At 41.3% G+C, this 27060-nt stretch overlaps 1 protein-coding gene across 3 annotated transcripts in view; it reads right to left on the bottom strand.

The window, feature by feature from the left end:
* ADAMTS16 (ADAM metallopeptidase with thrombospondin type 1 motif 16) overlaps positions 1-27060 on the bottom strand; it is a 163056-nt gene that overhangs the window by 133074 nt on the left and 2922 nt on the right. For all 3 annotated transcript variants that reach the window (XR_009502205.1, XM_059916071.1, XM_059916072.1), the window contains exon 3: positions 22753-23078. Coding sequence is in view for 2 of the 3 variants with exons in the window: in XM_059916071.1 (XP_059772054.1) it covers positions 22753-23078 (326 nt within the window). In the remaining variant the exon portion in view is untranslated. The remainder of the gene's footprint in view (positions 1-22752; positions 23079-27060) is intronic.

The raw sequence follows: 27060 nt of genomic DNA, 5'->3' as shown, positions 1-27060 counted from the left end.
TGAGTGCGTGTGTGGGCGTGCGCATGCGCATGTGTCCTGAGACCTAGCTCCTATCTTTGTAAATAGAGGAAAAACCTACCACTATTTCCCAGGTCATCTGGTGCAGATGAAATATATACACTTCAAAGGTGGCCAAAAAAAAAAGATATTTTAATGATGTCAATCAAGATCCCAGTAGATATTTTGGAGATTGAGGGCTGCACATGGAAAGCTGCAGAGAGAGGAAGTAAAGTGTGTGCAGGACTTTGTGCAGGTTGGGAAACCAAGACCAAAAGGCCAATGGCAGCTCGGGAGGGTCACAGCAGAGCTGGACAGCCATCGCTGCGTGGTCAGGGCAGAGAAGTCGGCCAGAGTCGCGAGGCGGGGCCGGCACACGTGTTTCTCATCAGAGGCCGTGGGTCCCCGGGGTGTTGTCACTTGCATCTACTAGCCATTCCTGAAATCAACCAAGTTTTTCCGCACACACTCAATCCATCCCAGTGGGTGATCCAGGCACCCGTCCCCCCGGCGTCGGCAAGCTGCTGGCTCTAGGTGAATTCTGTTACGAGCTCATCAAGTTGACACTTAGCTCATGAGTCAGCTGTTGTTGCTATTTCATTGTGCCACTGGGGATACTTCTCTTCCGCACTGGTTTTGGTGTGATATCTAGTCTCTCACAACAGTGCCCTTTAAGCTCCACGTTCTAGGATCCTGACCTCCTATTTCTGTTAATCATATTAATATTGATGGCATTCATTTACTGATTGCCTATCATGCCCCTGCCTCTGTCCCAGGGACTGGATACCATCTTATTACCAATAATCCTCAGAACAGAATTGCAAGGTAGGAACCAGCAGCTACATTTCTGTAGATAAAGAAACTGAGGTCCTCATAACCCAAACGTCCATCAGCGAGTGAATGGATAAACAAAATGTGGTACATCCTTACAATGGAACACCCTTGTGCTGTGAAAAGGGATGCAGTATGGATAAACATGGATGAATCCAAAAACAGTATGTGGAGTGGAGGAAGCCATATCATTTCGTATGATTCCATTTCTCTGAAATGTCCAGAGAAGGCTAAGCTACAGAGGCAGGAAGCAGAGCTGGGGGTTGCCAGGCTGGGGTGGGAACAGGGCGTGACTGCTGGGCACAAGGGTTCTCTCTGGGGTGATGGGAACGGTCTAAAACTGGATCGTGGAGATGGTTGCACAGCGCCGTACGTTAACTAAAATATCACTGAATTGTTCACTGGAAGCAGTGAGGTTTTCTTATGTGAATTATACATCAGTCAAGTATTTAGAAAATTAAACAAACCTGAGGCTCCAGGTGTGTGACCTGAACAAGGGTGGCAGCCAGGACTGCTGGGCTCCCAGCTGGCCATTCCCTCCACACCTTGGGGCTTCCTGGGGGCACAGTGGGGTGAAGTCATTCAGAGACGTGCCCTTGGCAACAACCAGCCTAAGAACAAGCATAGCCCGGACTCCAGGGCCCTCTAAGGGGTCAGATTCCTCACAAGAGAACACAGAGGCAGGCAATGAAGACGAGAGACTGCAGGCAGCCCAGGGGCCAGAAGCACAGCATGTGCTGGAGCTGCTTTCCCCCGAGATCCATGTGGGACATCGCAAAACTGAATGCAAAGCATCTGTCCCGTTTCATTTAACCACTTTCACTAATGCCGTCGCTAAAGGTGATGAGCATCTGAATTCAGTTCTTCACCCGTCTCCTCCCCACTGCCCCTGGACCAGGCAAAGCACAGGGAGAGGCACGAGCTTTTCATCTGCGGGTTCCCTGCTGCAGATGCACGATAGGAACTTCATGGACCTTCCCTGAGGAGGGACGGGTAGGTTGAGGGTATCGCTTATGGAGTCTGTATATCTAGCCATGACTCTCAAAACCTTCTGTCCATCAAAACCCATGCTCTCCTCCCCCGTCCCGAAGTGCTCAGTCAGCAGGTCTGGGTGGGGTTGTGACAACGTGCACGTTTAATAAGATTCACAGACCTGGGCTTCCGTGGTGGCGCGGTGGTTGAGAGTCTGCCTGCCAATGCAGGGGACACGGGTTCGAGCCCTGGTCTGGGAAGATCCCACATGCCGCGGAGCAACTGGGCCCGTGAGCCACAGCTACTGAGCCTGCGCGTCTGGAGCCTGTGCTCCGCAACAAGAGAGGCCGCGATAGTGAGAGGCCTGCGCACCGCGATGAGGAGTGGCCCCCACTTGCCGCAACTGGAGAGGGCCCTCGCACAGAAACGAAGACCCAACACAGCCAAAAATAAATAAATAAATAATTAAAAACAAAATATGGGAAAATACCAAGGTATAAAAAATTAAAAAAAAAAAAAAAAAAAGATTCACAGACCTGACACCGAGACACACCCAGCATCTGTGTCTCCAAGGCCCTGGGCTCACCTGGCATCTTTCACTTTCCAGCCCTGCACTCAGGGAGCGGACAGGCAAGACCCCTGTGGGGTTACACGGTTTTGTCAGATGTCTACCGTTTATTGAATGGCTTGCTGAGACACAATTCAACTTTGGGTGAGGTTTGTTATAACTAAGTTTCCTTGTTTTCAAGCAACTGGACATCAGACACCAGTATCAATATGACCTCATAATGGCTTTTGTAACGTGGGGTCTGGGGAATGGCCGTTTGTACCAACATTGTGTGTTTGACACAACTTCTGTTACACATGTAACCGTCCAGGCAGTTCCTTTAAACATCCGTCCCTATGGATACCAAATTTGACCATTCACAGATTCCAGCCTTAGTTATATATATGACTGCATATACTCTCAAACACATGTCAGAATCCCGAGGAGGTTATAGAAGTTACGACTAATCCTGTTTCCAGACTGTTAGCTCAAATTGCATGATCATTATAATGTGGCAATGTATATTCAAAATGGTCTATTTTAGAATACCTTCTTTTTTTTTAAATTTTCTTGATTTCTTCTTTAGCTTTAAAACAGTCATTAAAAACAGAAATACATTTCAATTTTAAAGTATTCAAATTTAGTAAAAACATTTCATCTATGAAATAGAATTTGCTCTTAACCAAACTAATATATTACACCTTGTAGTTTGTACTCCGTTTCACTGTTTTGAATTTTAAATACAAATAGAAACTTTAAGTGGTCACATAAGAATAATAGAATTGAACTAATATGTGCTACATATTCCTATGTTAAAGAGTAGATTGGAAATAAATAATAATAGCACCATGATTTGTAAAAAGAAAATAGAATGGCTTCTTAATAAGCTGTTATCAAGCACATATTAGGCAAATACCACCTCTTCTTTTTTTTTTTTTTTTTTTTTTTGGTAGAAATAGAGCATTGAAAACACTACGGCAAAATTAGTCCATACAAATCTAGGGGTCTTCCAAATAGCATCGTCTCAAGGAGACAGCTCACTACAGAAAACGGGCAGATCCATCACTTCCAGAGGGACAAAAAAACCAAAACAAGACAAACAACAACAAATAAGGAAAAGAAACCAGGCCAAGGTTGATCCCTTCCTGTGATTCACAGCTGGTTTCTCTAAACCACCATATGGCAGGTTACCTTTGCCAACCAGTGAGAAAAGGATTCAATTCCCATGATGGCTCAGAGAAAGCAAGTCCAAATTAGCTTGGGATCAGCTCCATCCTCCTCTCCTATGGCCATGAAAGCAGCCCAGCAACACAGACTAAGCCTGTGGTCCTAAGAGTGGCAGACAGCTATTCTAGATCATACAAATACACTGTTCTGCACTAAGGGGACATTACTGATGATTTAGCCTCCTCCACGACTTACCACTTCAATTCTCTCAACCTCCAAAGAGCCCCCCAAATAGATGAGGGTCACCTACATTATCTCTCCCATAATTGTTTGTGTTCAATAAATATTTGTTGACTGTGATTCAAATCCTTCCAGAGTCCCTCCTGTAAGAACCCAGCAGAGGGGTATCATGACTCAGCTGGACTTTCACCTATCTGGGAGTTTTTTGTACATTTTTTATTAATTTTTTTTGATATTTTGTTATTTTATTGTAAAATAATACACAAATATAGAAAAGAAAACCCACACAAATTATACATTTATAATGAGTTATAAGGTAAAGCAACTATCACTCAGGCAAAGAAATAGAACTTTTCCATACATCTCACAAGCCCCTGTGTGACCAGTTTCAACCTGAACCCCCAGTGACCCCATAGAGGTAACCACTGTTACTATTTTTACAGTAACTAGTTTTTTAAATTTCTTGTACTTTGAATATTCAAGTGTGCATACCTATACATCATAATTTAGTCTTGCTTATTAAAAAAACTGGTGTTTTTTAAATTTAGTTTTTATTGTAATATAGCTAATTTACAATGTTGTGTTAGTTTCAGGTGTACAACAAAGTGAATCAGTTATACATATACATATATCCACTCTTTTCCAGATGCTTCTTTTTTTTAAATTTATTTATTTATTTATTTATCTCTGGCTGCATTGGGTCTTTGTTGCTGCGCACGGGCTTCTCATTGTGGTGGTCTCTTCTACCGTGGAGCACGGGCTCTGGGCGCACGGGCCTCAGCAGCTGTGGCTCACTGGCTTCAGTAGTTGTGGCTCGCGGGCTCTAGAACACAGGCTCAGTAGTTGTGGTGCACGGGCTTAGTTGCTCCGCGGCATGTGGGATCCTCCCAGACCAGGGACCGAACCCGTGTCCCCTGCATTGGCAGGCGGACTCTCAACAACTGCCCCACCAGGGAAGCCCATTTTTCAGATTCTTTTCCCATATAGATCATTACAGAGTATTGAGTAGAGTTCCCTGTACTTTATAGTAGGTCCTTGTTGGTTATCTATTTTATATATAGTAGTATGTATCTGTTTTTTGTACATTTTTTTTAGAACGGGTGTATCCTTAAAGAGTTTGTCAAATAGATAATGGAGGGTGGGGAACATCCAACTACCTTAAAGGATGTATCAGCCAGTGACTCCATGGAATCTGCTGACTTGTTGACTTCTGGCATTTTCACATAAGTCATGCACATAAAACAATGACTGCTGAAGACTGAGGCCCGGCCCCAAGTAATCAGCTCTTCTACAGGTCAGCACACTGAAACCCTTGGGCGTGGTCCCCAAGGGAGCCCTCAAAATCCACATGTCAAGCTCTGCAGAAGTGTAAGATATTGCGCAAATACTATGATTAAATATTATGATAGAAATATAGGGAAGAGTGTGAAACACAGAAGACGATCAATACACAAGAACTCCATGACTCTGGTCAGATCATAGACTTGGTATTTATAGGGCAATTCTTGGACCTGTGAAGTTATTCATGCTCAGGTTACCTCCTCCCAACCCACCAAAAAATATAATTCAGAAGGTTAAACATTTTCTGGAAGAACAGTTTTTTGAAATCAGTATATATGAGTACGTATGTGTGTATTTCACTGACAAGGATGATTCCTGACAAGTTATGTATCTTTTTTTCTTCACACAAGAAATTGAAAAAGAGAATGCCTGGGACCAGTTCTCTCAGTTATTTCCAGGTGAGACATTCATTTCTCTCGGTCAGCCTGTTATGGCTATGATCATAATGCACCCTCAGGCTGCCCTTTCGCCAATTCTCTACATGCATTTTTAGCTCAACCACACTGAAAGAAATAATGCTGTTAGAAACACTGCTGTCACATCCTTAAGAAAGGCACAGGGCCCAATAGTTGTGAATTAGTATGAATTACAGGGACCAGTCACTATTTATGACTAGAAATCTCTGTAGCCTTCCTTGATTAGTTTTGGATTAAAAAATGCTATAAACATATGTTCTCCGTCTGTCTGTCTGTCTTTATGGTCTTTCATCACTAAATCTTATAATCATGTGATCTGGTAACCACTAGAGCTATAAAGGACACAGAAGCCCCCCCCAAATTCTCTGGAGGAATTATGCCATCTGAGCGAGGTTGTGCATAATCGTGCAGCTGTCCCCCATGTAGGCATCAAAGTGATTAAAGGCACAGGTTTTTTATATCTAAGTTCTTCTCGTGCTGCCCAACCAGTCAATCAGGCTCCAAGAAGACAGAGGAAGAATGTCCTTGGAGGAGACAAGGGTGCTAGTGGGGAAGCTCACCATTTATTCTCAGTTCCAATGGACATGGCTTGGAATCTGGGCTCTGTCCCTTGTAGGATGGCAGCTTTGGGCAGGCTACAAAATCTTCCTGATCCTGAGATTTCTCTTATTTACAATGGAAATAAAGATTCTTCTTATATTGTTAATATAATGAAATGCAAAAGTAATGCATCAATGAATCTGAGTGCAGAAATGCCTGCCCTGGTATACAGTAAGTGCTCACTTCAATATCAGTTTTCCTCCCTATTTATAATGGTGCATTTTCATGTTTTATTTGAAACTATTTAAATTGCATCATTGGTACGTACTTTAATGTACATGTTCCTATGGTAAAAAAGCAGAATGCACCATATGTTTGTTCCATAACAAACCAAACACGGAACATAGGTTGCAAGCAGCCCTTTTCAAAATGGTGACACATTGGTACCCAGGTACATTGAATTATGTTCAGAATTTTTTCTCCAAAGCTCTGGTTTAGGAGTTGGAGAAAAGCATTTGGTAGCTTAAACAGGAAGAAAGTGAGTTAACCAGCCTTTCCATGAAAGCATCACGGTCCCCCAACCCCCATTTGTCTGTTTATAGGGAACAGTGGAACCACCATTTCCAAAGAACCACCAAATTGAAGCAGGTCAAAGCCTAAGAATGTGTCTGCTTTTCCTATGATAGAAAAAGTATCAATATTACCAGGGGCTACCCGTCTGGGCAAGAGCTGGAAATGTGGAATGTGATATTATTAACATGAAAAAAAAGTAGTGGAAAGAACATGCGAATGGAAGATAATTAAAACACCACAGGAATTTGGAAAGTTAGCTCATCGTGAAAGGAATTCTCCAACCAGCATCCAACTAAACATGATGGCAATAGCGACCAGAGTTTTCTGATACATCTGTCTCTATGTTTGGCAAATATAAGAATACACTACCTATTATGCTTAGGGATCCTACAACTTTACCCACATGTGCATCGTTTCTACAACAGCTGTGTCATGGCCACTCCATGCCCTGACAGAGGCTGGAGCAGTCACACCTTTGACAAAGCATAGATGAAAGGGCTTGAAACCAGAGAAGGGAGAAGTTGGTTGGGGCTGACTTTGAAACCAAGATCAAACAAAGAGTGCACGAGATAAAGGAGAAATCTGAACCGTGAATAATTGCCAAATGAGAGGATTAATTTGCAAACTATACAGTGGAACATGACACAATGTCAAAATGTAATTAATGTGCTTGGACTTCATAGCTGGATATGAATATAGGTAACATACTAGGATCTACATGGCTGAAGACTGCCACTCAACAGTTGAATTTTAAATGATGGGATTTTAAGAGATTTTTACATTTAAATTGCAATCTGTGGGACTTCCCTGGTGGCACAGTGGTTAAGAATCTGCCTGCCAATGCAGGGGACATGGATTCGAGCCCTGGTCCGGGAAGATCCCACATGCCGCGGAGCAACTAAGCCCGTGCGCCCCAACTACTGAGCCTGCGCTCTAGAGCCCGCGAGCCACAACTACTGAAGACCGCGTGCCTAGAGCCTGTGCTCTGCAACAAGAGAAGCCACCACAGTGAGAAGCCCGCGCACCACAACAAAGAGTAGCCCCCCTCGCCGCAACTAGAGAAAGCCCACACGCAGCAACAAAGACTCAACGCAGCCAAAAATAAATAAATAAAAATAAAATTAAAAATTAAAAAAATTGCAATCTGTGAAACTGTCAAATTATTCTTCCTAATGTACTTCACATTTTAAGACAGAAGTGGCCAAATCATTTCAAACACGTGTGTTCCTTCATACATATAGAGGCACAGGGCTCCCGGGGCACTCAGCCTTTCTGGTGAGGCTAAAAGCTGGGTTTGCGCATTCTCCCCCTGCTGGTGCACACGTGTAATGCAAGCCTGAAGTGAAGCTGGGGCTTTGTTTTGCCTTACGTTTTTAAAGTTTTAAATCAATGTAGAGAGTATTTTCATTATTTTCAAAGAAAGCTGTTGTCCCATAAAGCCTCTGCACCAACCACAGCTTGGGGTTGTAGTCATTTTGAGACTTTGGTTGTGGGTCCCTTTCAAATCTGTGGGCATAAGTCATTCCTCTAAAATTCTCATAAACAAAGTGTCTCCTAATCCTCCAGTAGAGGCAGGTATGACACACGTATTGCTATATCTTTTCAGAGGGTTAATAACAGGACACTTGAAAGTGTTGGGGATTAATAAGCTCAATTTTATTAGAATGTATAGCCCATAAACTACTCCCCAGTGGACAGCATGCTGGATTATTGGAGGCAGAGGTAGGAAATTATGATTGATATTAAATACAAAAATGTATTGAAGTAGTAAACATAACTATGGTATGTGTCAAATCAATATTAGAAATTCAGAATAATGGTACTAAATGGTTAAGAAAAGGCCAGCTTATATTACTGACCTTCTTAAGAAACATACGACTTCTGTTTCCACATATGCCGTGCTCACACAGCACAGTCCTTACATATTTAAACATTTACTGTTTATTCTCCAAAGTCTTCTACACATACTTGTACATTTCATCTAGACATAGACTGGTGCTATAAAATATCCTAGCTTCTCTTTTGGCTTATTATTCTGCAATCCATCACTCTTTATTTTATTACCTAATGATGACCTGCAAAGGGAATAGTCAAAACTCCCCCAGCTTCAGTTAGAGATAATCTCTGCAAATAAAACAAGGTTTATAGCTCCTTTGGCTGCTGCAGGGGGAATACAAAGCCAAGATGTCAGCTATTCTGGGCACTTTTCTCATTTATGATACCTTGTAAGCAGAAAGTAATCTCCCAGGTGTTGGGAATGGACAACTTTCTTTCAAATGTGTGGGCATAAGCAATGCTTCTAAAAAGTGCATAAACAGTCCCTTGCATTTTAAATTGTCTGCTTAAATGATATGTCTTTTAATCATCCTAAGTGCTTTCAATAAATCACCCAAAAGGTTTTAGTGTAAATATCAAAGTATTCTAATCCTATCCCCATCCCATCTGCGGGTCTTCTCTGAAGGTCAGTGGAACTCCACCTCTGGGTTCTTTGTTTTTTTTTTTTTTTTTTAAATAAGCGTGCAGTGATCACACATCGCTTATTTATTTATTTATTTATTTATTTATTTATGGCTGCGTTGGGTCTTCGTTGCTGCGCACGGGCTCTCTCTAGTTGCGGTGAGCGGTGGCTACTCTTCGTTGCGGTGCACAGGCTCTAGGCACGCGGGCCTCAGTAGTTATGGCACACGGGCTTAGTTGCTCCGCGGCATGTGGGATCCTCCTGGACCAGGACTCGAACCCACGTCCCCTGCATTGGCAGGCGGATTCTTAACCACTGTGCCACCAGGGAAGTCCACCTCTGGGTTCTTTAACTTCACTTGAATTTGCTTGCATGACAATGTGTGCAGTCACCTTCTAATTAGGTTTTAATGTACATTTCATAGTTTAGTAATGGGGGAGTGCTGAGGAGAACAGATACTTGCTCAGCTCCTACTAGGAGCCCTGTGCTAAGGCCTTTCATATATATGTCGTCTCACCCAATCCGCATGTGACCCTGTGAGGCCAAGGTTATCTACAAACTAAGGAAACGGAAGGATAGCAATGAACAATTTGGCTAGTAGTAAGAGAAGTTAGATTTGAACAAGACTTGTGTGATTCCAAAGGCTATGTTTTTCATTCAATTTCCCATTTGCTTATCTCAAGGAGTCATTTTACTCTGTTTCTTATTTGAATGTCTAAGTAAGTATCTTCCTTCACATGTGGAGAGTTCATGCTTTTCCTTCCCCTTGCTGGTCTGGAAAACTACCACAGCCCTTAAATTGTAGCTGCTCTAAAATGCTGTTGACCAGCTTGGTTCTAAATGAATCAATTGCTTAATATTTAATTTATCTTAACTAACTAAACAAAGTAAATATGGAAATGTTTTTCTTATTTTATGAGAAGTGTCAGCTTTTCTGACATTGCTGAAAGTTAGTATAGAAAAAACTTGCTGCCTCACCTTTTGTGAAGGATTCACGGAGGGAAGAGTATCATTTCTCAGAAATTGTCATGTGTAATAGGCAATCCATCCTGGTCATAAGATTGATAAATAAAGATTATGTCCAAGAAACTGAGACACAGCAATTACAATGTCTTTATGCTCGTATAGTAAGGTATAAAAAGCTAAGAGGTGGATGAATGCCATTTAGTTTTTTAAATTGTACTTTATATAAATTATACATACCTTGTTGCCTAAGTATGTTGCAATGTTTCTTATTTAGAATTTATTTAGAGATACTCTCTGTCATTAGAAAAATTACTCATATGGTTAGGACTGCAATGTGCTCATTTGCAGATGGGCTTTTCTGAAACTACTTGAATATGAACAGCACTTGCTCTGTTCTTTTTTGCTATGGAAATATACTCCCAGAGCCTTAACATACAGACTTGGATCTGTGTGGTACCTGGGAAATGCATGCTGTCCAAACTCAACTTAGAGCCATTTCTAGACAGAGCTTTTCACAGTCACTGCACCTTCTCTCTGGAAACAGGAACTTTCTCCAACTAGTATCTGAAACTAGGATCCTCCATCCATCCATCCATCCATCCACCTACCCCTCCACTCATCTATCTCGTTCCTTCCAAGGGCCAGGAACAATGCGGGTGCTCTGATCCTTAAGGGATTCTGACCCTTAGCGCTACCCTTAGGATGTTGGCTGTCTGGTGGGAGAGACGGGTAAACACTAAACTAGTAACCAAGATAAGAATAATTCCTTTCAAAGAGAAAATTAAGGTGAGTCATGAATGTATTGCTAGGGAATCTGCAGCAGCAAAGAAGTATGACTCATGGGAGTGTCTTTCCAACTGATGCTTAACTGGAGGAGGAAGGATGGGAATTGTGTTCCAGGCAGAAGGAACAGCATTTGCTAAGGCCCTAAGGGGGTGAGGAGCTCAGCCTTATCTTGAAAGAAATGAGTTGGTGCCACTCAAGCCTGGAGAGTTTCCTTCCTGAAGCTGAAGTTGCAAGCAAGGGCAGACCCCAAGGGCGTCATCAGCCACAGTGAGGATGTGGGCTTTGCCCAGAGTGCAATGGGCACATGACAAGTAAGGAAATGGAAAGATCAGAACTGTGCTTTTCAACCTCCTGTGAGGCTGCTCTCTGGAGGGAAGTAGGAGAAGGGTAGGAGTTCAGGTAGGTGGCCTCAACTTTCATGGAACAGCCTCTGACTCCCTCCTTCCTCATGTCTGTTCACAGTTCCCAGGGCCCAACTTGAACTACCATGCATGGAGGCCCTGGCTATTTCTGCAAGCCCAATCAAAACTAAGAATCTGGGCTTCCCTGGTGGCGCAGTGGTTGAGAATCTGCCTGCCAATGCACGGGACACGGGTTCGAGCCCTGGTCTGGGAAGATTCCACATGCCGCGGAGCAGCTGGGCCCGTGAGCCACAACTACTGAGCCTGCGCGTCTGGAGCCTGTGCTCCGCAACAGGAGAGGCCGCGATAGTGAGAGGCCCGCGCACCGCGATGAAGAGTGGCCCCTGCTTGCCGCAACTAGAGAAAGCCCTCGCACAGAAACAAAGACCCAACACAGCCAAAAATATATAAATTAATTAATTTAAAAAATTAAAAACAAACAAACAAACAAAATACTAAGAATCTTCTTTCAAAGTGTTTCCAACATGTATGAACTTAAATACCGCCTTACCACATTTAAGGGACAGCCCCTGCTTTTTCATCTAAGAGAAAAAGATACAATGTATTCACATGAAAATTTCAACTATGATGAAATGACCCTAAGGTCATCAAGGCAAATATTTTTCTCAGGCTTTGCATACTGAAAGAAATCACCAATTGCCTAAACTACATGTTACTTTACATGTCTTACTACAAATTTCTAATGTCTTAAGGGTTGGAGATATACCTATTCAATGAGAGAAAACTGGAAGAACTGGATATATCTGTCATTGCCTGTTGAAGCTTTCTATCATTTTAGTACCATTTTTAAACTAAAGGCAACCAGTCATTTTAATGTCACTGTAAATCTGGTAACAGTGTGTAGTTTTTGTTGTTGTTATTGTTTTTAGTTTTGTCTCAGTTTAATTTTTGTTTCATAGCTGGTAACTTTTAATATATTGACAGTGTATGCCTTACTGGATACACCCATTTACTGTAAACTAAATATACAAAAAAAAAAAACAAAAAAAAACCAGAATCCTGCCTACATTTCTTTAAATTGTAATTTTTCAAATGAGATAATGTTATTTAGTTTTCCTATAATTTCACAGAAATAGAGAATATGAAATTAGCACTGATTTTGCTACTAACTTAAAATACTGGATTTACTTAATTTAATGTCTTTAAAATACACGTTGTTCTTCTTAAAAAATTAAAGACAAATCCTTGAGTAGTGAAAAATATGTGCAATAGAGGACAAAGGATGAATGCTATCATTAGACAAAGGAATCAAAATTAGTAAAAATGACACATACTTGGAATAAATGGGGACTGGAGTATAGACAGAAGAGCAAATGCAAATAGTGGCTTCCAGTTGAGTTTTGAGGCTCAGGGAACCTGAGAGTAGGGGTGGGATTACTGAGGATAGCTGTCGTCCAGAATGAGCAAAGAGAAGATCCACTGAGTGTAGAAATTCACTCTGATACAGAGCTTGGCCTCAGCCTACAGCTGATGCTACTCCAATGTCTCCTTCAGGAGTGGTTTAGAGTAACCAAACTCACAGACACTGAACACACACACATGCACATACGCACACACAAGCCTCTGAATGCCAATTTATTCCCGTGTAATAAGTCATGAAATACCACTTCCAAGCCTACTGAGGAAATGCTGTGCTGCTTCTCCCTCCAGGCAAGCTACACATGGGACTTAATTTTAATCAAGTGAGGAAAAAGGGCAAGAATAGCCCATCATAGGGGAGGAATGTCTGCATGCATGGGTCTGACAGCTCCATCCCCTTACAGGAATTAGCCTGCCACCAGGCCTGGTGAGGTCTATTTCTTGAGGTCTAACCCTTTCCCTAGTTAGGGCTGGGATGTCCCTACTATTTTGGCTTTTCGTTTCTCCTCCCCCCCACTCCTTCAGACCAGTGGCTGTGCAAATGATTTTTGCAAAGCACCAGAATTCTAGTTTCTCCATTAAAAAATAATTTGTTCATTGAATACATTTTTATTGAGGGCTTTACTATGTGTCAGGCATTATTGGAAGTGCTGGGGATAAAGCAAGAAAAAGTCAGACATAAATCCTTGCTATACTCTCAATATTTAGCATAGATAGCCTGCTTGGTATTAAGAAACCATCCTCAGTTCTAAACTCCCCTTTTAAACTCTGCTTTGAGACACTGGGTCTGGAACTCTACAAATCCGATTTCAAAGAAGGTGGAAGAACTTGTTCCTGCCTGCCCGCTGTGGACTTGTGCACTTCCTATCTGCTCATTATAGACTTCCTGTCTGGTACTTATGGACTTCCTGTCTGTGCCCTGTGAACTTCCTGTCTGCACCCTGTGAACTTCCTGACTGCACCCTGTGAACTTCCTGTCTGCCCCTGTGGACTTCCTGTGTGCCCAACATGGACTTCCTGTCTGCTTCCTGTTCCTGTCAGCCTGGCTTCATCCTGGCAGTGGCAGTTAATTCTAGTAACAGCAGCTGACTGCAGTTTACAGGTTACTTAAAAAACCGGCAGCAAGTTGCCCCTCCCAGTCCTGGCACCAGTTGGCCAGCTCCTCCTACTCAGGGGTTTGAGCCCAGCTCCAAGCATTTAAATTTTAATAGTCCCAACTTCTTCCCTCAGTCCCTCAGCTCTAGGTCCAGTAGCTGCTTCCGGCACTTGCTACCCTGTTATATCTGGGTATTTTCTTTTTCTTTTTTCAGTTCTTTCATACCTACTTAATGCATTGTATTAATCCTCTCTTTTCAGTGAATTTGTGTGGTTTCTGTTTCCTAACTGGGCTATGATTAATACAGATATGATAGGGAAGGGGATAGGAGGTATGTGTGGAGGGGGACGAGTAGGTGGTTTTAGATGGGGGTGGATCAGGGAGGTCCTCGTGGTGAAAGTGACATTTAAGAAGAAAAATGTTACCTGTGTGTTAAGCAGATACAGTCAGACTGCTCTGGTTGAACCTCAGGCAAGGCAGGATCGTGCTTTTAAGAGTCTGGTTTCATCTGGGCTCCTCTTGTACTCTCTCTGGCCTGGACTGTCTCTTAAACAGTCACTCTCGAAAATGTAGGTTTCAGTATCCTTATCCTTTGGAAAATCCTAGACTTGAGTCACCCCCCAGAGGAATTGACCACAGGGATCACATTCCTGCCCCTCCAAGGGGATCACATGGCTGTTCTCGGGCTAATCTTGGCCTTGGAGAAAATCCTGGTCATACTGGTTGTGGAGATAAGCACCATTCCGATGACCCTCACAGCAAATATTTTATTGGCCGTAGAGACTGTGCATATGAGAGCTGCCATACAGTGCAAGCATGTGATTCCCAGCAAAGGGCATCAGGAACACCAAACACTAACCAGAAGGAAACCTGCCGCTCTGTCCTCTTCCCACTGCCACCTGCCCCACACTTCCAGAGCAAGGACTCCCTTGCTTTATCTTTAAAATTTCTGGCACATAGTCCAACATTTAAAGTCTTCAACTGATCCCTCACTATAATGAAAAGTAATAGCATCCTGTTTGTTTCAGTGAAAATATCGCAGGACAGAGAACCTAAAGGCATACATCCTTAGACCTTCCTAAACCCCACTTGGCTTTGTAATAGTGGCCAAGCCACTCCACCTCTTTGATTCTCAAGTTCATCACTTGAAAAATAAGGGAAATGGAACAAAACCATACATTTTGTACTTAAATTTCTCTAATCATCTCATTTCTGTTTACAATTAATGGTAAGCTAATAGAAAAATCTGGTCATAACAAGTACAAAATATTATCTCATAAATGTTACTTTGATCTAGTTGGAATAATGAAATGTATTCCATTTTGTCAATTTAAAGATTTATACTATATTTATTCTTAAGTAATTAGCAGAAATTCATGTAATGATTCAGTACTTTCAATTAGTTCCCCACACCCACCTTTTAAATTTCCTAATAATCAATAACTTTGGCCATACTTTATCCAAAAACCTTATTTTCTCTACCATTTTCCTGCATGTCTCCTAAGCCTGATGCATTTTCAACTGGTATGCCATCACTGGCCTCCTCAGACAGTGATACTTTTCTGTTAAAACTCACATTAGCCCTTCTAGCCATCCCTGTGTTGGTTCTTCCTTTCTGCTCCTGTTTTATTTTCCTGGCTCAAGAACATTTTTCAAAGTCAGTTGAAAACTTGGCAACATTTCAGACAGTTTCCAAGGATTTATTGGGTGCTTTAGGAAAACTCTCAATGACTAGAGTTTCCAGAGAATCCCTGGAGTTTTTCTCTGGAAATAAAACCTAGTACAATTCAAACCAGGGCCACAAGTAAGTCTGCAACCAAGTGAGGGAATTCTCAAACTGAACTGAGAACTGTGGCATTTACAAGTTTTCCAACACTATTGAAAGCAAGAGAATAATTAGATTTCAGGAGAAGTGATATGTATCCTATGCATTAATGCCTTAACAATTACACAAGAGGAGCTAAAATTCAGGCAGATTTTGTGCCAAGGACAGATGATAGATTTGATGCTGTTCTTTATTTAATTGTTTTGGTAAAGTACTAATCCAAGTACAGAACGTGCATGAAATCCTTTAAGAAAATCTAATCCTGTTACATGCAACAGAAAATATTTCCAAAGAAACCTCATTTAAAGTATTGACAATGGGGGTTTTTAAAAATAGTTTGTCAGAAATCTTATTGATTAGACCACTTCTGAATAAACTGTGCTTCAAAAGAAAATTTAGATTATTTGACATTAGTCACGGAAGGAAATCATATGAAATGAATTATAAAATGAATTTTACGTTTATTCGTATCTCAAAATAGAGGTTGAGAAGATGTAGTATTTTTGGTTGTTAATTTTAAATACAATCATTCACTGCAAGAAAAAAGAGAACTAGGTTGTGTTAACAGGAACTTGGGGATACGAAGATGAATAAAACAATATCTCTTCAAGAACTCACAGTCTGGTATAAAAAACCAAACCTATAAATAAATAATTATGGAATGAATTCATGTTTTTTAATATAAGGGCCTGATATATTACAAATGGGCCTACTAAGTTCAGAGAGGGCTTGATACTGAGGAAGGTGGCATTGAGGTGGAAACCAAATGCAAACATCATTACACTTTAGAGAGTATTCAAGGATGATGCAATGGAAATCCACATAAATGATCTTGTAGGTCCCTGTAGTGCAGCAATGACCTCATGATCAAGGGAAGCAAAATAGTATTGTGATTTAAAGTGTTGTTTCTGAAGTCAGTCAACTTAGGTCAAAATCCCACTCTTTCAAGAATTACCTAGGGAATCATCTGTAAAATGGGGATAATAAAATAGCTTTGGGCAGTGATTTGCAAAATATGTTAATAATAGCGTGTAGCAGAGACTGACTTCCAGAATGGCAGTGTAAGGAATGTGGAAGATCCTCTCTCAAGTGAAACAACCATTTTCCTGCTGAAAATTTTACACACACACACACACACATCCCATTTGAAGTCTCTGGAAATTGTCCTAAGGGCATAAAAAGTGGAAAATCTTTTCTCATATAGGTTATCACAGAATATTGAGTAGAGTTCCTTGTGCTATACAGTAGGTCCTTTTTGGTTATCTATCTTATATATAGTAGTGTGTGTGTGTTCATCCCAAGCTTCTGATTTATCCCTCCCATACTCCAATAAAAAAAAGTGGAAAATCATCTGTCTAATTAAATTTAGTAAATCTGTAAAAGAATGGTAAAATTTGGAGACATTTGAGTCATGGTCTAGTCACATGCTCACCTTTCCCCCTGCTCAATGTGACAGAGCTCTATTCTAGGTATATTTTAAAAAGACCAGGGCTCCCTGTCCCACCCAATACCCATTCTAGGGCTGTATTTTCAAGTCAGGAGAAGCAAAGCACCAACATCTCTTATCCCCTCAGTTCTATATTGCAGAAGCTCTATTTCAGACAGGCATGGTCATAAGAACTGATTTCCCTTGTGCTAAGCAGCCCCTGCTTATAAGATGGAAGCTCTACTCCACACTCAGCAGGTTGAGAATAATGGATCCCTGAACATCCCCAACCAGGAACATTTGTATGGTAGAGATTTCAAGCCAGGAAGCAAAAGCAGAGAAGACCAGGAGCTACTATTTCCACCCAGAGCTCCACTCATAGAGTAGGGGTGTCACTTTGGGAGGAGAAGTATACTACTAGTCCCAGCTCCTGTTTAGTGGCACACACATTTTGCCCAGGAAGAGAAGCAAGAAGTAAGCTCTAAGAACAAGAAGCTCACTTAAAATGAATGACTATATTTGGAACAGAGTGTGTGAAAGTTCATGTCTAACGGTATTGTCAAAAGTAATGGGTATCTTACTTGCAAGCAATTAAGAGAAGGTTGATGTTCCATGATACACATAACAATAAGCAAAACTGTACACTGACTAGAAGTTTAGTGGAGAGACTCAGGGAAAAAGACAAGAGGATTCCTCCTGGTGTTGGAGTAGTCTCAAAACCTGGCAGCATCGTAATCCTGCAAAGCTCTTCTATAATACAATTAGACTGTGAAGCAATATATGCCCAAGTGTGCTGGGGAGAAAAAAAAAAAAAAGCAATCACCTAGCAGTTAGTGTAGGGTAACAGCTGGTTGTGATACCAATAGAGGCAGCAGATCAGCACAGGCTTTCCAAAAGACTGGCACATGCCCTAGGTTGCACTCTCTGAGAAACAACATTAGATGCTGCATGCTGCAGGGAAAACAGACTTCACTGAACTAGTCACTAAACAAGTAAGAAAGAAAACAACAGCAACAAGCACTGGAGTGGTGGTGTGTGGTCAGTCTTAAAGTATCTAGAGTTGCTAAAATATATTATCTATAATGTTTAGTATTCAGCAAGAAAATTGTGAGACACACAAAAAAACAGAAAAGTGTGACCCATACACAGGAAAAAAAGAGGCAATGGAAACTGCTTCTGAGGTCACCCAGATGTTTAACTTAGTAGACAAACACTCCAAAGCAACTATTATAAATATGTTCAAAGAACCAAAGGAAACTATATCAAAAGAATTAAAGCAAGGCCTCATAGCTGTGTTTCATAAAATACAGAATAAGAGAAATTATAAAAAGAACCAAATTGAAGTTGAAAAGTGCAATATCCGAAATGAAAAATTTACTGCAGAAGCTTAACAGTAGATTTGAACTGCCAGCAGAGAATCAGTGAGCTTGCAGATCAATCAATCAAGATTATACAATCTGAAGAGCACAGAGGAAAAAGAATGAAGAAAAATGAATGGAACCTCAGAGAAACCTGCTACATCATTAAGCACACCGACATATGAATAGTGGGAGTACCAAAGGAGAGGAGAGAGAGAAAAGAGCAGAAAAACATATTCGAAGAAACAATGGTCAAATACTTTTCAAATTGAGGACAAATATTAATATGAACATTCAGGATGCTCATATAATCCCAAGAAGGATAAACTCAAAGATACTCACACCTATACACTTGACAGTAATAATGTTGAAAGACAAAGACACATTGAAAACAGCAACAGGAAAACGATGCTTTAAGTATAACAAAACTACAATGAGATAAACAGCAGACTTCTTATCAGAAACAATGAAAACCAGAAGGCAGTAGGATGGTATATTCAAAGTGCTGAAGGAAAAACAAAACAAAACAACAACAACAAAACTGTCAACCGATAATCTCTCCTGGCAAATAAAAACCACAGTGAAATACCAGTTTATGTCCATTAGGATGTCTGTAAGAAAAAAAGGTGGAAAAGAACAAGTGTTGTCCAGAATGTGGAGAAACTGGAACCCTTATACATTGCTGGGTAGACATAAAATGGTGCAGCTACTGTGAAAAAACAGTTTAGAATCTCCTACAAGGTTAAGCTTAGAGTTTCCATAGGATCCAGTAATTACACTTCTAGGTAAATACTCAAGAAAAATGAAAACTTATGTCTACACAAAAACTTGTACACCAATGTTCATAGCAACATTATTCACACAACCAAAGAAAATACAAACAATGTCTATCAATTGATAGGCATTAAAATAAAAAGCGGCATATGTATACAAAGGATTATTATTCACTAATAAAAATAATGAAGTCTTTAAACATGTTACAACATGGATGAACCTTAAACATACGGTATACTAAGTGAAAGAGGCTAGTCACAAAAGACCACGTATCGTACGCTTCCATTTATCAGAAATGGCCAGATTAGGCAAATCTATAAACAAAGAAGACAGATTAAAGGGTGCCTAGGACTGATGAGGGTTTGAGAGAAATGGGGGGGACTGGACTGTACTGCGTTTTGTCTGTTTTTTTTTTGAGGTGATGTAAATGTCTCAGATTAGATTGTGGTGATGTTTGCAGAAGTCAGGGAATATACTAAAAAATCACTGAATTATACATTTTCAAGGGGTGAAACTCTATGATATGTAAATTATAACTTAATAAAGCTGTTAAAAAAATAGTACCTATCTCTTAGAGTTATCATTAGGCTAAGTGAGATAACAAATGGGAAGCTATTAGGCGAGTATTTGGCAAATAACATTCAGTAACTTATTACTGTTCCTTCTGCTACTGTTATTGTCATCATTGTTTCTTACACTGTAAGAAACCCAGTAATTCTATCCATCGTTTAACAAGTATTGAAAAGCACCTGCTGTGTGACACACATTTATGTGCTTGTGATTGGTAATCAGAACAGATTTGTGATGTCATTTTGGTAGGGACATAAGTATAACAGATACTTTTTTTTTTTATTAACCTTATTTAGCAAAACGAGAAATATCTTGAATCAATATACTTGGTGGCAATGTCAGAATGACTCTAGACGTCATTTTAGGGCTTCCAGACCTTATTTAGTTTACTATACTTGGGCTTCATATACAAATATTATATCTCTGAGCAGTCATGGATGGTGTTATCAAGGATTCCATGAGCCTGACTGATCTCCATCATCTTCCCTGAGATTGCTTGTTACTCCTCCATTCATGAGTATCACATTCCAATTCTACAATAAGGATTCAGCTTGGACAATATTTCCTCCAGAAACCTACCCTGATGCTGCCGCCTCTCACCGAGGTAGGGTGAGGCATCTTCATTTCAGTTCTCCAAGCACCCATATTTGTCCTTATTTTATCACTCTTCAGTAAAATTGCCTATTCCCTGCTTGTCTCATCAGACAATACACTCCTTGGATGCAACTTTGACAGGCTCCAGTGAGACACACTTCTGAAGCACATGAGATTCATAATTCACATGAGATTCAAAGTAAAATGCTCATTTTAGTTTTGTATTTCTTCTTCAAGAATATGTATTTACTAAAAATATGTATTTACTATAAATTAGAACCACACTCCTGACTCCCATCAGATAGCTGAGTCATCCAGAAACCCAGTTAAAAAAATGCTTAACTGAGATCTACCTGGAACTTTAATTAGAACCTGAAAGAACCAAGAAGAACAATAATAACAAAAAGGAACCATCATCTAATGCAAAAGGTACGCTACTTTTCTTCATGTGTTAACAGATTTGAAAGAGGACAGACGGGGTAACCATCAATCAGGAAAGAAATAACAGACTTGGCAACTACTTGAGGGGCATTTCCATTCAATAACTTTATTATCTGGCTAAGAGAGAGGACTTCTTAATCCTCCCCTTTTCTTCTTTAAAATGTCTTTGATTTGTCCTGTCATATGGCAAATGCCCCTGGATCTCACACTCATAAGTCTAGTTGAGGTCATGTTTGTAGTGACCATCTACAGACAAAATATCACTTTAGTTGAAATTAATGTATTCGGAAGATGAATGGTGAAAGCACACAGCTTTCTATTGCAGTCACCAAAATATTACATTCCAGTGTTTATTATCCAGAGGAGTCTTTTTTCTGTTCTTTTCACTTCTTTATCTTTCATGTAGTTGTCATTTACAACTTTCGCTGTTAACTCCCATTGAGTTCAAAGAGAGCCAGAAATCTCAAGCTGCTGCCAGCCAACTCTATTCATGGGACAGACTCCAGGGCATAGCTCAGTCATCACTGGGAAGCCTTCGCTCACAGAGGCCAGGGGCACCCATGAGCCTGCACCCCTGCTGGGCTAATGGGAAGAAAGCACCTTGCCCAGTCTCCACAAACAAACCCAAGAGTGCTCTGAAGGGCATGGCACATCTCCTTACCACACAGACGGTTTCCATTTCTGGTCTGAGCGAGCCTTTGTTGAAGAAAGCCAAGGAAGAGATATCTTCCTTTAGTGCATTACATGAAGAGTTCTAGCTCTTTCATTAAGAAAGATCTACTTTTCTTGAGAGAGCATGGGAGAAATCAACCACACTGTCCTTATGCTTAACAAGTGTGCCAAATAACCACCCCCCCACCCTTGGCAATTCCCCATTGTATCCATTCTCAAACCAAAAGTCTTTCCAAAGAAAGTAGATATGAGCCCAGCCCATACTGAATTCCCCCTAAAAAGCAGAATGTTAATATTTTTTAAAAATCACAGGACATAGCATTTCCACATATTTAGTATTTTAAGGAATTGGTTATTAATGTGCCTTCAGCATCCAGTATTCACATACACATACACAAAATCCTTATGAGGTGTGGAGTCTGAATTATCTCTTTTCAAAGAGGGAAAGGAATAAGACAGGCTTAGATCATTTTCTGGAGATGTAACAAATGTTCAAAAATCTACTTGCCAAACCTTTAACATGATCAAGACCTTATTGTTTGGACCACACATTTTCACTCTGCTACTTATGTCATGTCTCCCTCATCTGTGTCTGACTAATCAATTTGTGTCCAAGAATCTAAGCATCTACTAAGCTTTCCTTCGTGAAAGTTATGGAAATATTCTAAGAAAAGTAAAAGATAAGCCATTAAGGTTTCAGCTTAGGTCAGCCTGAGGGATTTAGGTACCTTCTCAACTTGGCCAGATGTTCCTCACTCTAGGATCCAAGCAAAGGGGACCACCTGAAGCATCTAAGGATGTTTAATGTCGAACTCAGATATTAAGAAAATGAAGAAAGCACTAATAGAATCCAATAAGACCAGCACGGCCCTGCCATGGATTCACCACTGTTTTTGAAATGAATGCTCTAATCTGTAACTATATTATCAACATCAGAATGACAGAAATAAACTGCTTTCAAGCACATGGCCAATCAGTTGAATACTGTTGTTCTATTCAAGATGAGAACATTCCTCCAGTGCTAGTAAGTGACCAGCAAGTTAGAGTAACCAGTAAGTCAGAGTAAAACCATCCCCAAAGAAGTCAAAGTCTTCAGACTTGGCCGTAAGTTCTCACGCAGTTTTCAAACTGCAGTGCTCTGCCACAATCGTTGTAGACCAACGACAACAGAAGGCGGAACCTGGGTGCTGTTTCCAAATTGGGGATAGGAAGCGCCCAGCACATCTTAGAAAGCATTGCTTGGCAATTTTCCTCCTGCTTTGAGAGATCAAAGGAATCTGTACTGCAGTAATGGGAGAAGAAGCCCAAATCTTGTCACTTGCTCCCTTCCCCACATCCCTGCCCCTGCGGTCTCACAACAGGTGGCAACAACTGTACTCACCAAACCTTTGCAGGTCGAAAGAGCCACTGAGGAATTTTTGTGGGATCGTAAGGAGCCTTGATAAAAACAGAAATCCTCAGGCGGGAAAGTCTGCACCGACTTAGTGCCCCCCTTTCCCAAAGTCTGTACGAGAAATCCAGGCGCCACCAGCTTGCTGGAAGTTTTCAGATCCAGGTGGAAGTCGTGCCTGAAGCCTTTCAGCCGAAGGTGCAGAGAGTCAGCTCCGAGCTGGGCCAGCGCCCTTTTCCTCCTCTGGGGGTGTGTGATTTCATGGGACACGTAGTCTCCATTGTGGTCAACCTCGTAGGGAGACACCAGGTCATACTCTGAAAGTGAGAGAGGGGGTTTGGCTAAGTAATTTCAGAATTCTGAAAAGGATCAGGAAGTCTTTGAATATCATTTACTACCGGATAGTATTTTCACCCAGCAAAAAAGGATGGAGGAAATGTCAACAACCACTCAGCCTCAAATCCGAACTACAGAAAGCGTAAAATCGGAGTTAAAAGGGAAGATCTTAAAAGGGGCCTTTTGGGAAGTCACTGTTGTTCCTATAATGTGTTATTACCAATCCAGCAAATGCTATGACACTTCTAAGGAGAAACAGATTACAGACCAAATGAAACTAAGAATGGGCTTTTCAGATTACAGAGTAATTACTGTAGAGTAATTATAATGTCATTATTTTTATAGCTTTAAATATTCCTTTAGTCATGTTGTCTTTTACCAACATCTTCGGTCTATTGATTAGAAAGTTTAGCTTAAAAATACTGATCATTTTTCAGAAAACAGTTAAAAATACAAATATGATGGACATACTTTGGCATTTAGTTTTAAAATATTTAATTATTAAATCATTGAACTACAGCAGAAAAGGCAGAATGCAGGTATGGTAGATGCTCAGATGTGTCTTTTCTCTGAATGAAAACCACTGCTGAGCCTCTGACTGGCCTGGCTTCTTGGCATTTCACGCTTCAAGGCTGTTCAAAGACATGCACCACACTCTTCTTCCAATTCTAACTTGTATTATACCAGGCCAAAAAGTATTCAAATAAATGATTTATTTTTAAAAAGTCAAGAAAACCCCAAGGAGCTAACAGATTTGGGGCACCCATAGGATCTGCCAGGCTTCCGTCACAGACAGTCTTATAGTTTTGCATTGGGGAGCATTTGTGTCATTCCCTTCTCTGTACAAAGTATGGAGAAAACATCTGTAACTCCACCAGAATCCTGGACGGTGGCCCTCACCTGCCTTTCTCGAAATATCGTGGCTGTCTTCTCCAAAGAGGTTTCTTCCCTTCTAGCATCATGCAGTTTTCATTGCTTTGACAGAGATTCTTCCTTTCATTCCCACCATTAACACATCATCTCTGTCATCCAGAGGTCAGGGAGAGGTTGTTTCTGGGCGGGCAGGACAGACATGGGCTAGAGACCTAGGGGTGGGCTTCACGCCACAGGTAGGATCTTCCTGCACCGCCACGTTCTAAACTCGAACCTGGACTTTTAGACCATGCGAAGGTAGATTTGTCAAAGTTGAGGCTACAAAATACTTTAGTTAACACTCTGTTAGCTTGGCTTCTACCTTTCAGATATTTAAACATATCTTGTGTGTGTCTCCATCTGCATGCCAGCGATGGACCTTTGGAGAGGGCCGGCTTCCTCGCCTGCATTTTGTCTAAACACCAGAAAATAACAGGCCAACAGGATGTCAGGCTTTCTCCAAGCTTCCTCTGAGATGGCTTTGAAATGGACGTCAGACCCAAGCCCCAGAGGGCTAGCCCTACACTGAGGTGGAAAGTCCCTAACGATTCAAAATGCAGCTTCCCCTTACGTGTGCAACAAGACCTGATTCTCATATTCTCATCCTGATTCTAACATCCTAAGAAATTATATATATTCCCCTTTTATTACCAATATATGCTCTCGGGAGACTATTCTGTTAGATACTTAATAACCGGGCCTTTAGCATGAGTTGGACATGCTTCTTGGAGCCATGAGATAAAATAAAATAGCGTCCTACAGAAGTGCTATTTGGTCATAAGTGAACAGTACTCAGGTAAATTATTTTTTCTGCAGAAAGTAATTTTTCTTCACAACCAGAACTCTTTTGGTATAGGTACTTGCCCACATGTCCCTGGGCCATCCTGGCAGGTATCTGAAAGGTTACACTGGAACAGAGAGGGTGGCAGCCAGGGGATGGTCATAAAAGGCATGTGTTTGGCTTTGGGAGAGACAGAGAAGGCCAGGGATGGAAAGGCACTGTCCAGAGTCCCCTGGGCTGAGGCCCACGGCAAGGTGAGAATCAGAGGCCCGACAGCCAACCCATCAGGCAGCAGGATAACCAAAAGCTTAGCGATGGCCTGTCTGAGCCCAGGCTTCCTGTTTCCTCAGGTCAAAGGGCCACTCCTGGGCCCACAGGCCTGCCCCCCATCCCCAATGCAGGTAACTGGTGAACTGTGGCCCATGCAGATTAGACAGGCAGCAGGTTCTGGCTGGCAACTCGACAACCAACCTTGGAAATACATGTCAAAGCAGGGCACTTGCGTCTGCTAATGCAGAATACATTGGGATCATTTCATATTTTACTTAGGAAAATGAGAAAGTAAAACAAATCTGCTTAAATTCTATGCAATGATAAAAAAATATAGGGGGAAACAAATTAGGAATGGATGTGCCTGGTGCAAGTATATGATCACAGTCTATTCCCAGCTACTCCTAAAAAAAAGTGAAAAGCACTTGCTCATTTAGTTTGCATTTTTCCAAACCACCTTCTTCATCCCCGGCTTTCTGGACTCAGAGGAAAAGCTGGTGTGATGTGGTCATGTTAATACCTTTCTTCTTGCCCTGTGGGCTCTCAGGGAGTGTCTGCACCTCACACTAGCCTGTTTCCATCCCAACAGAGGCCGTGGAATGAGGACAAAGCACGTGGACTGTTCCAAACACTCGCTAATGAGCAGATGTATTGCACATAAAAAGATGATTACCATTAAAAGGTCATTTTTACAACCTTTACTTTGGAGGGCATACACTCTTTACCCTTTATTGGGAGGGAGACATATAATATCTATTTTTCAAAATGACAACTTTTAAGCCTCTTGTACAGAAACGCACGTGTTGTGCTGGTACATCTTTCACAACCAGCTACGGGTGGGGGTCATGGGGTAGCCTGGTTGAAAGCATTTGCCAATTTCCCTGGTATAAATACTCCCACCATGGCTAATTTCAATTACCATGTGACCTCACTGAACACGGAGTTTAGAGGTTTGCACGGTAGCACGCCATTATAAAGTATTTCCACCATACAGAGGCAATACAGGCAAAGAACCTCAAGAGAATACGTAACCTCAAAACTTAAAGAATTGTGAAGTGATGAGTTTTCAGTGTTTTAATCTTGTTTTTAATATTATTTATTTCACCCAAGTTTACCTATTTTGATTTTCAGCACACCAGCTCACAAAATTCCTGACAAGGTAACAGTCAGCTCTAGAGAACTGGCCTGACCCTGCCCAGAACACCAGCTCCAACCGCTGCAAAACCACTCCTTGTAACCAGTTAACAATCCCTTCTGAGAATGACGGTGCACATGGGTGAAAATTTAGTCCAGTGGTTCTCAGCGGGGGGTGCTACCCCTCACCCCCGCCCCCAGGAGACACTTGGGATGTCTGGAGACATTTTGGTTTTCACGAAAGGGCAGGGGATAGTGGTGCTTTGGGAATGTAGTGGGTGAATCCAGGGAGGCTGCTACACATTCTTCCATGCACAGAACAGGTTCCCATAACAAAAGGTCAAGAGTGCCAAGGCAGAGAAACCCTGATTTCATCAAAGAGCAGTCCTTAGTGCAGATATGCACTGTTGGTTATGTATAAATAAATGTGAAAAGGGTCATAGCTAAAGAATTCAATGAATGAACAAAGTAAGCACAGCTTCTCCCCACGCAGAAGGCAATGTATCATTGCTATAAAATGACAATTTTAAACTAACTCTTGAGCTTATGTTTTAAGATTGTAATCCCACAAACTACCGGCTTGTGATTTCAAGAAAAAAGAATTTAGTGAGATTCCTGATCCTTGAGAATCCCTGAAATAAGACCTCGGTCCTACACAGGTTTTTCTAAGGAGGAGAAATTCACACATGGCTGCTTCAGTCAGCACCCTGATCTACTTCATTTCAAAAGGTGTTTTGACCACAGCATCAAGTCTAGGAAGACTCCAGTTCCAAACTGAGGGCATGAGATGTGGAGCACCTGTGAGCATGCTAGGGGCTGCTGGTACCAGCTGCGGAGAACAGATTTTGCACAAGTCCTAACTCTGT

Source organism: Balaenoptera ricei, chromosome 3 (assembly GCF_028023285.1).
Source record: "Balaenoptera ricei isolate mBalRic1 chromosome 3, mBalRic1.hap2, whole genome shotgun sequence".
Taxonomy (NCBI): Eukaryota; Metazoa; Chordata; class Mammalia; order Artiodactyla; family Balaenopteridae; genus Balaenoptera; species Balaenoptera ricei.
The sequence above is the reverse complement of the archived record's forward strand: the minus strand, read 5'-3'. Positions and strand labels throughout refer to the sequence as shown.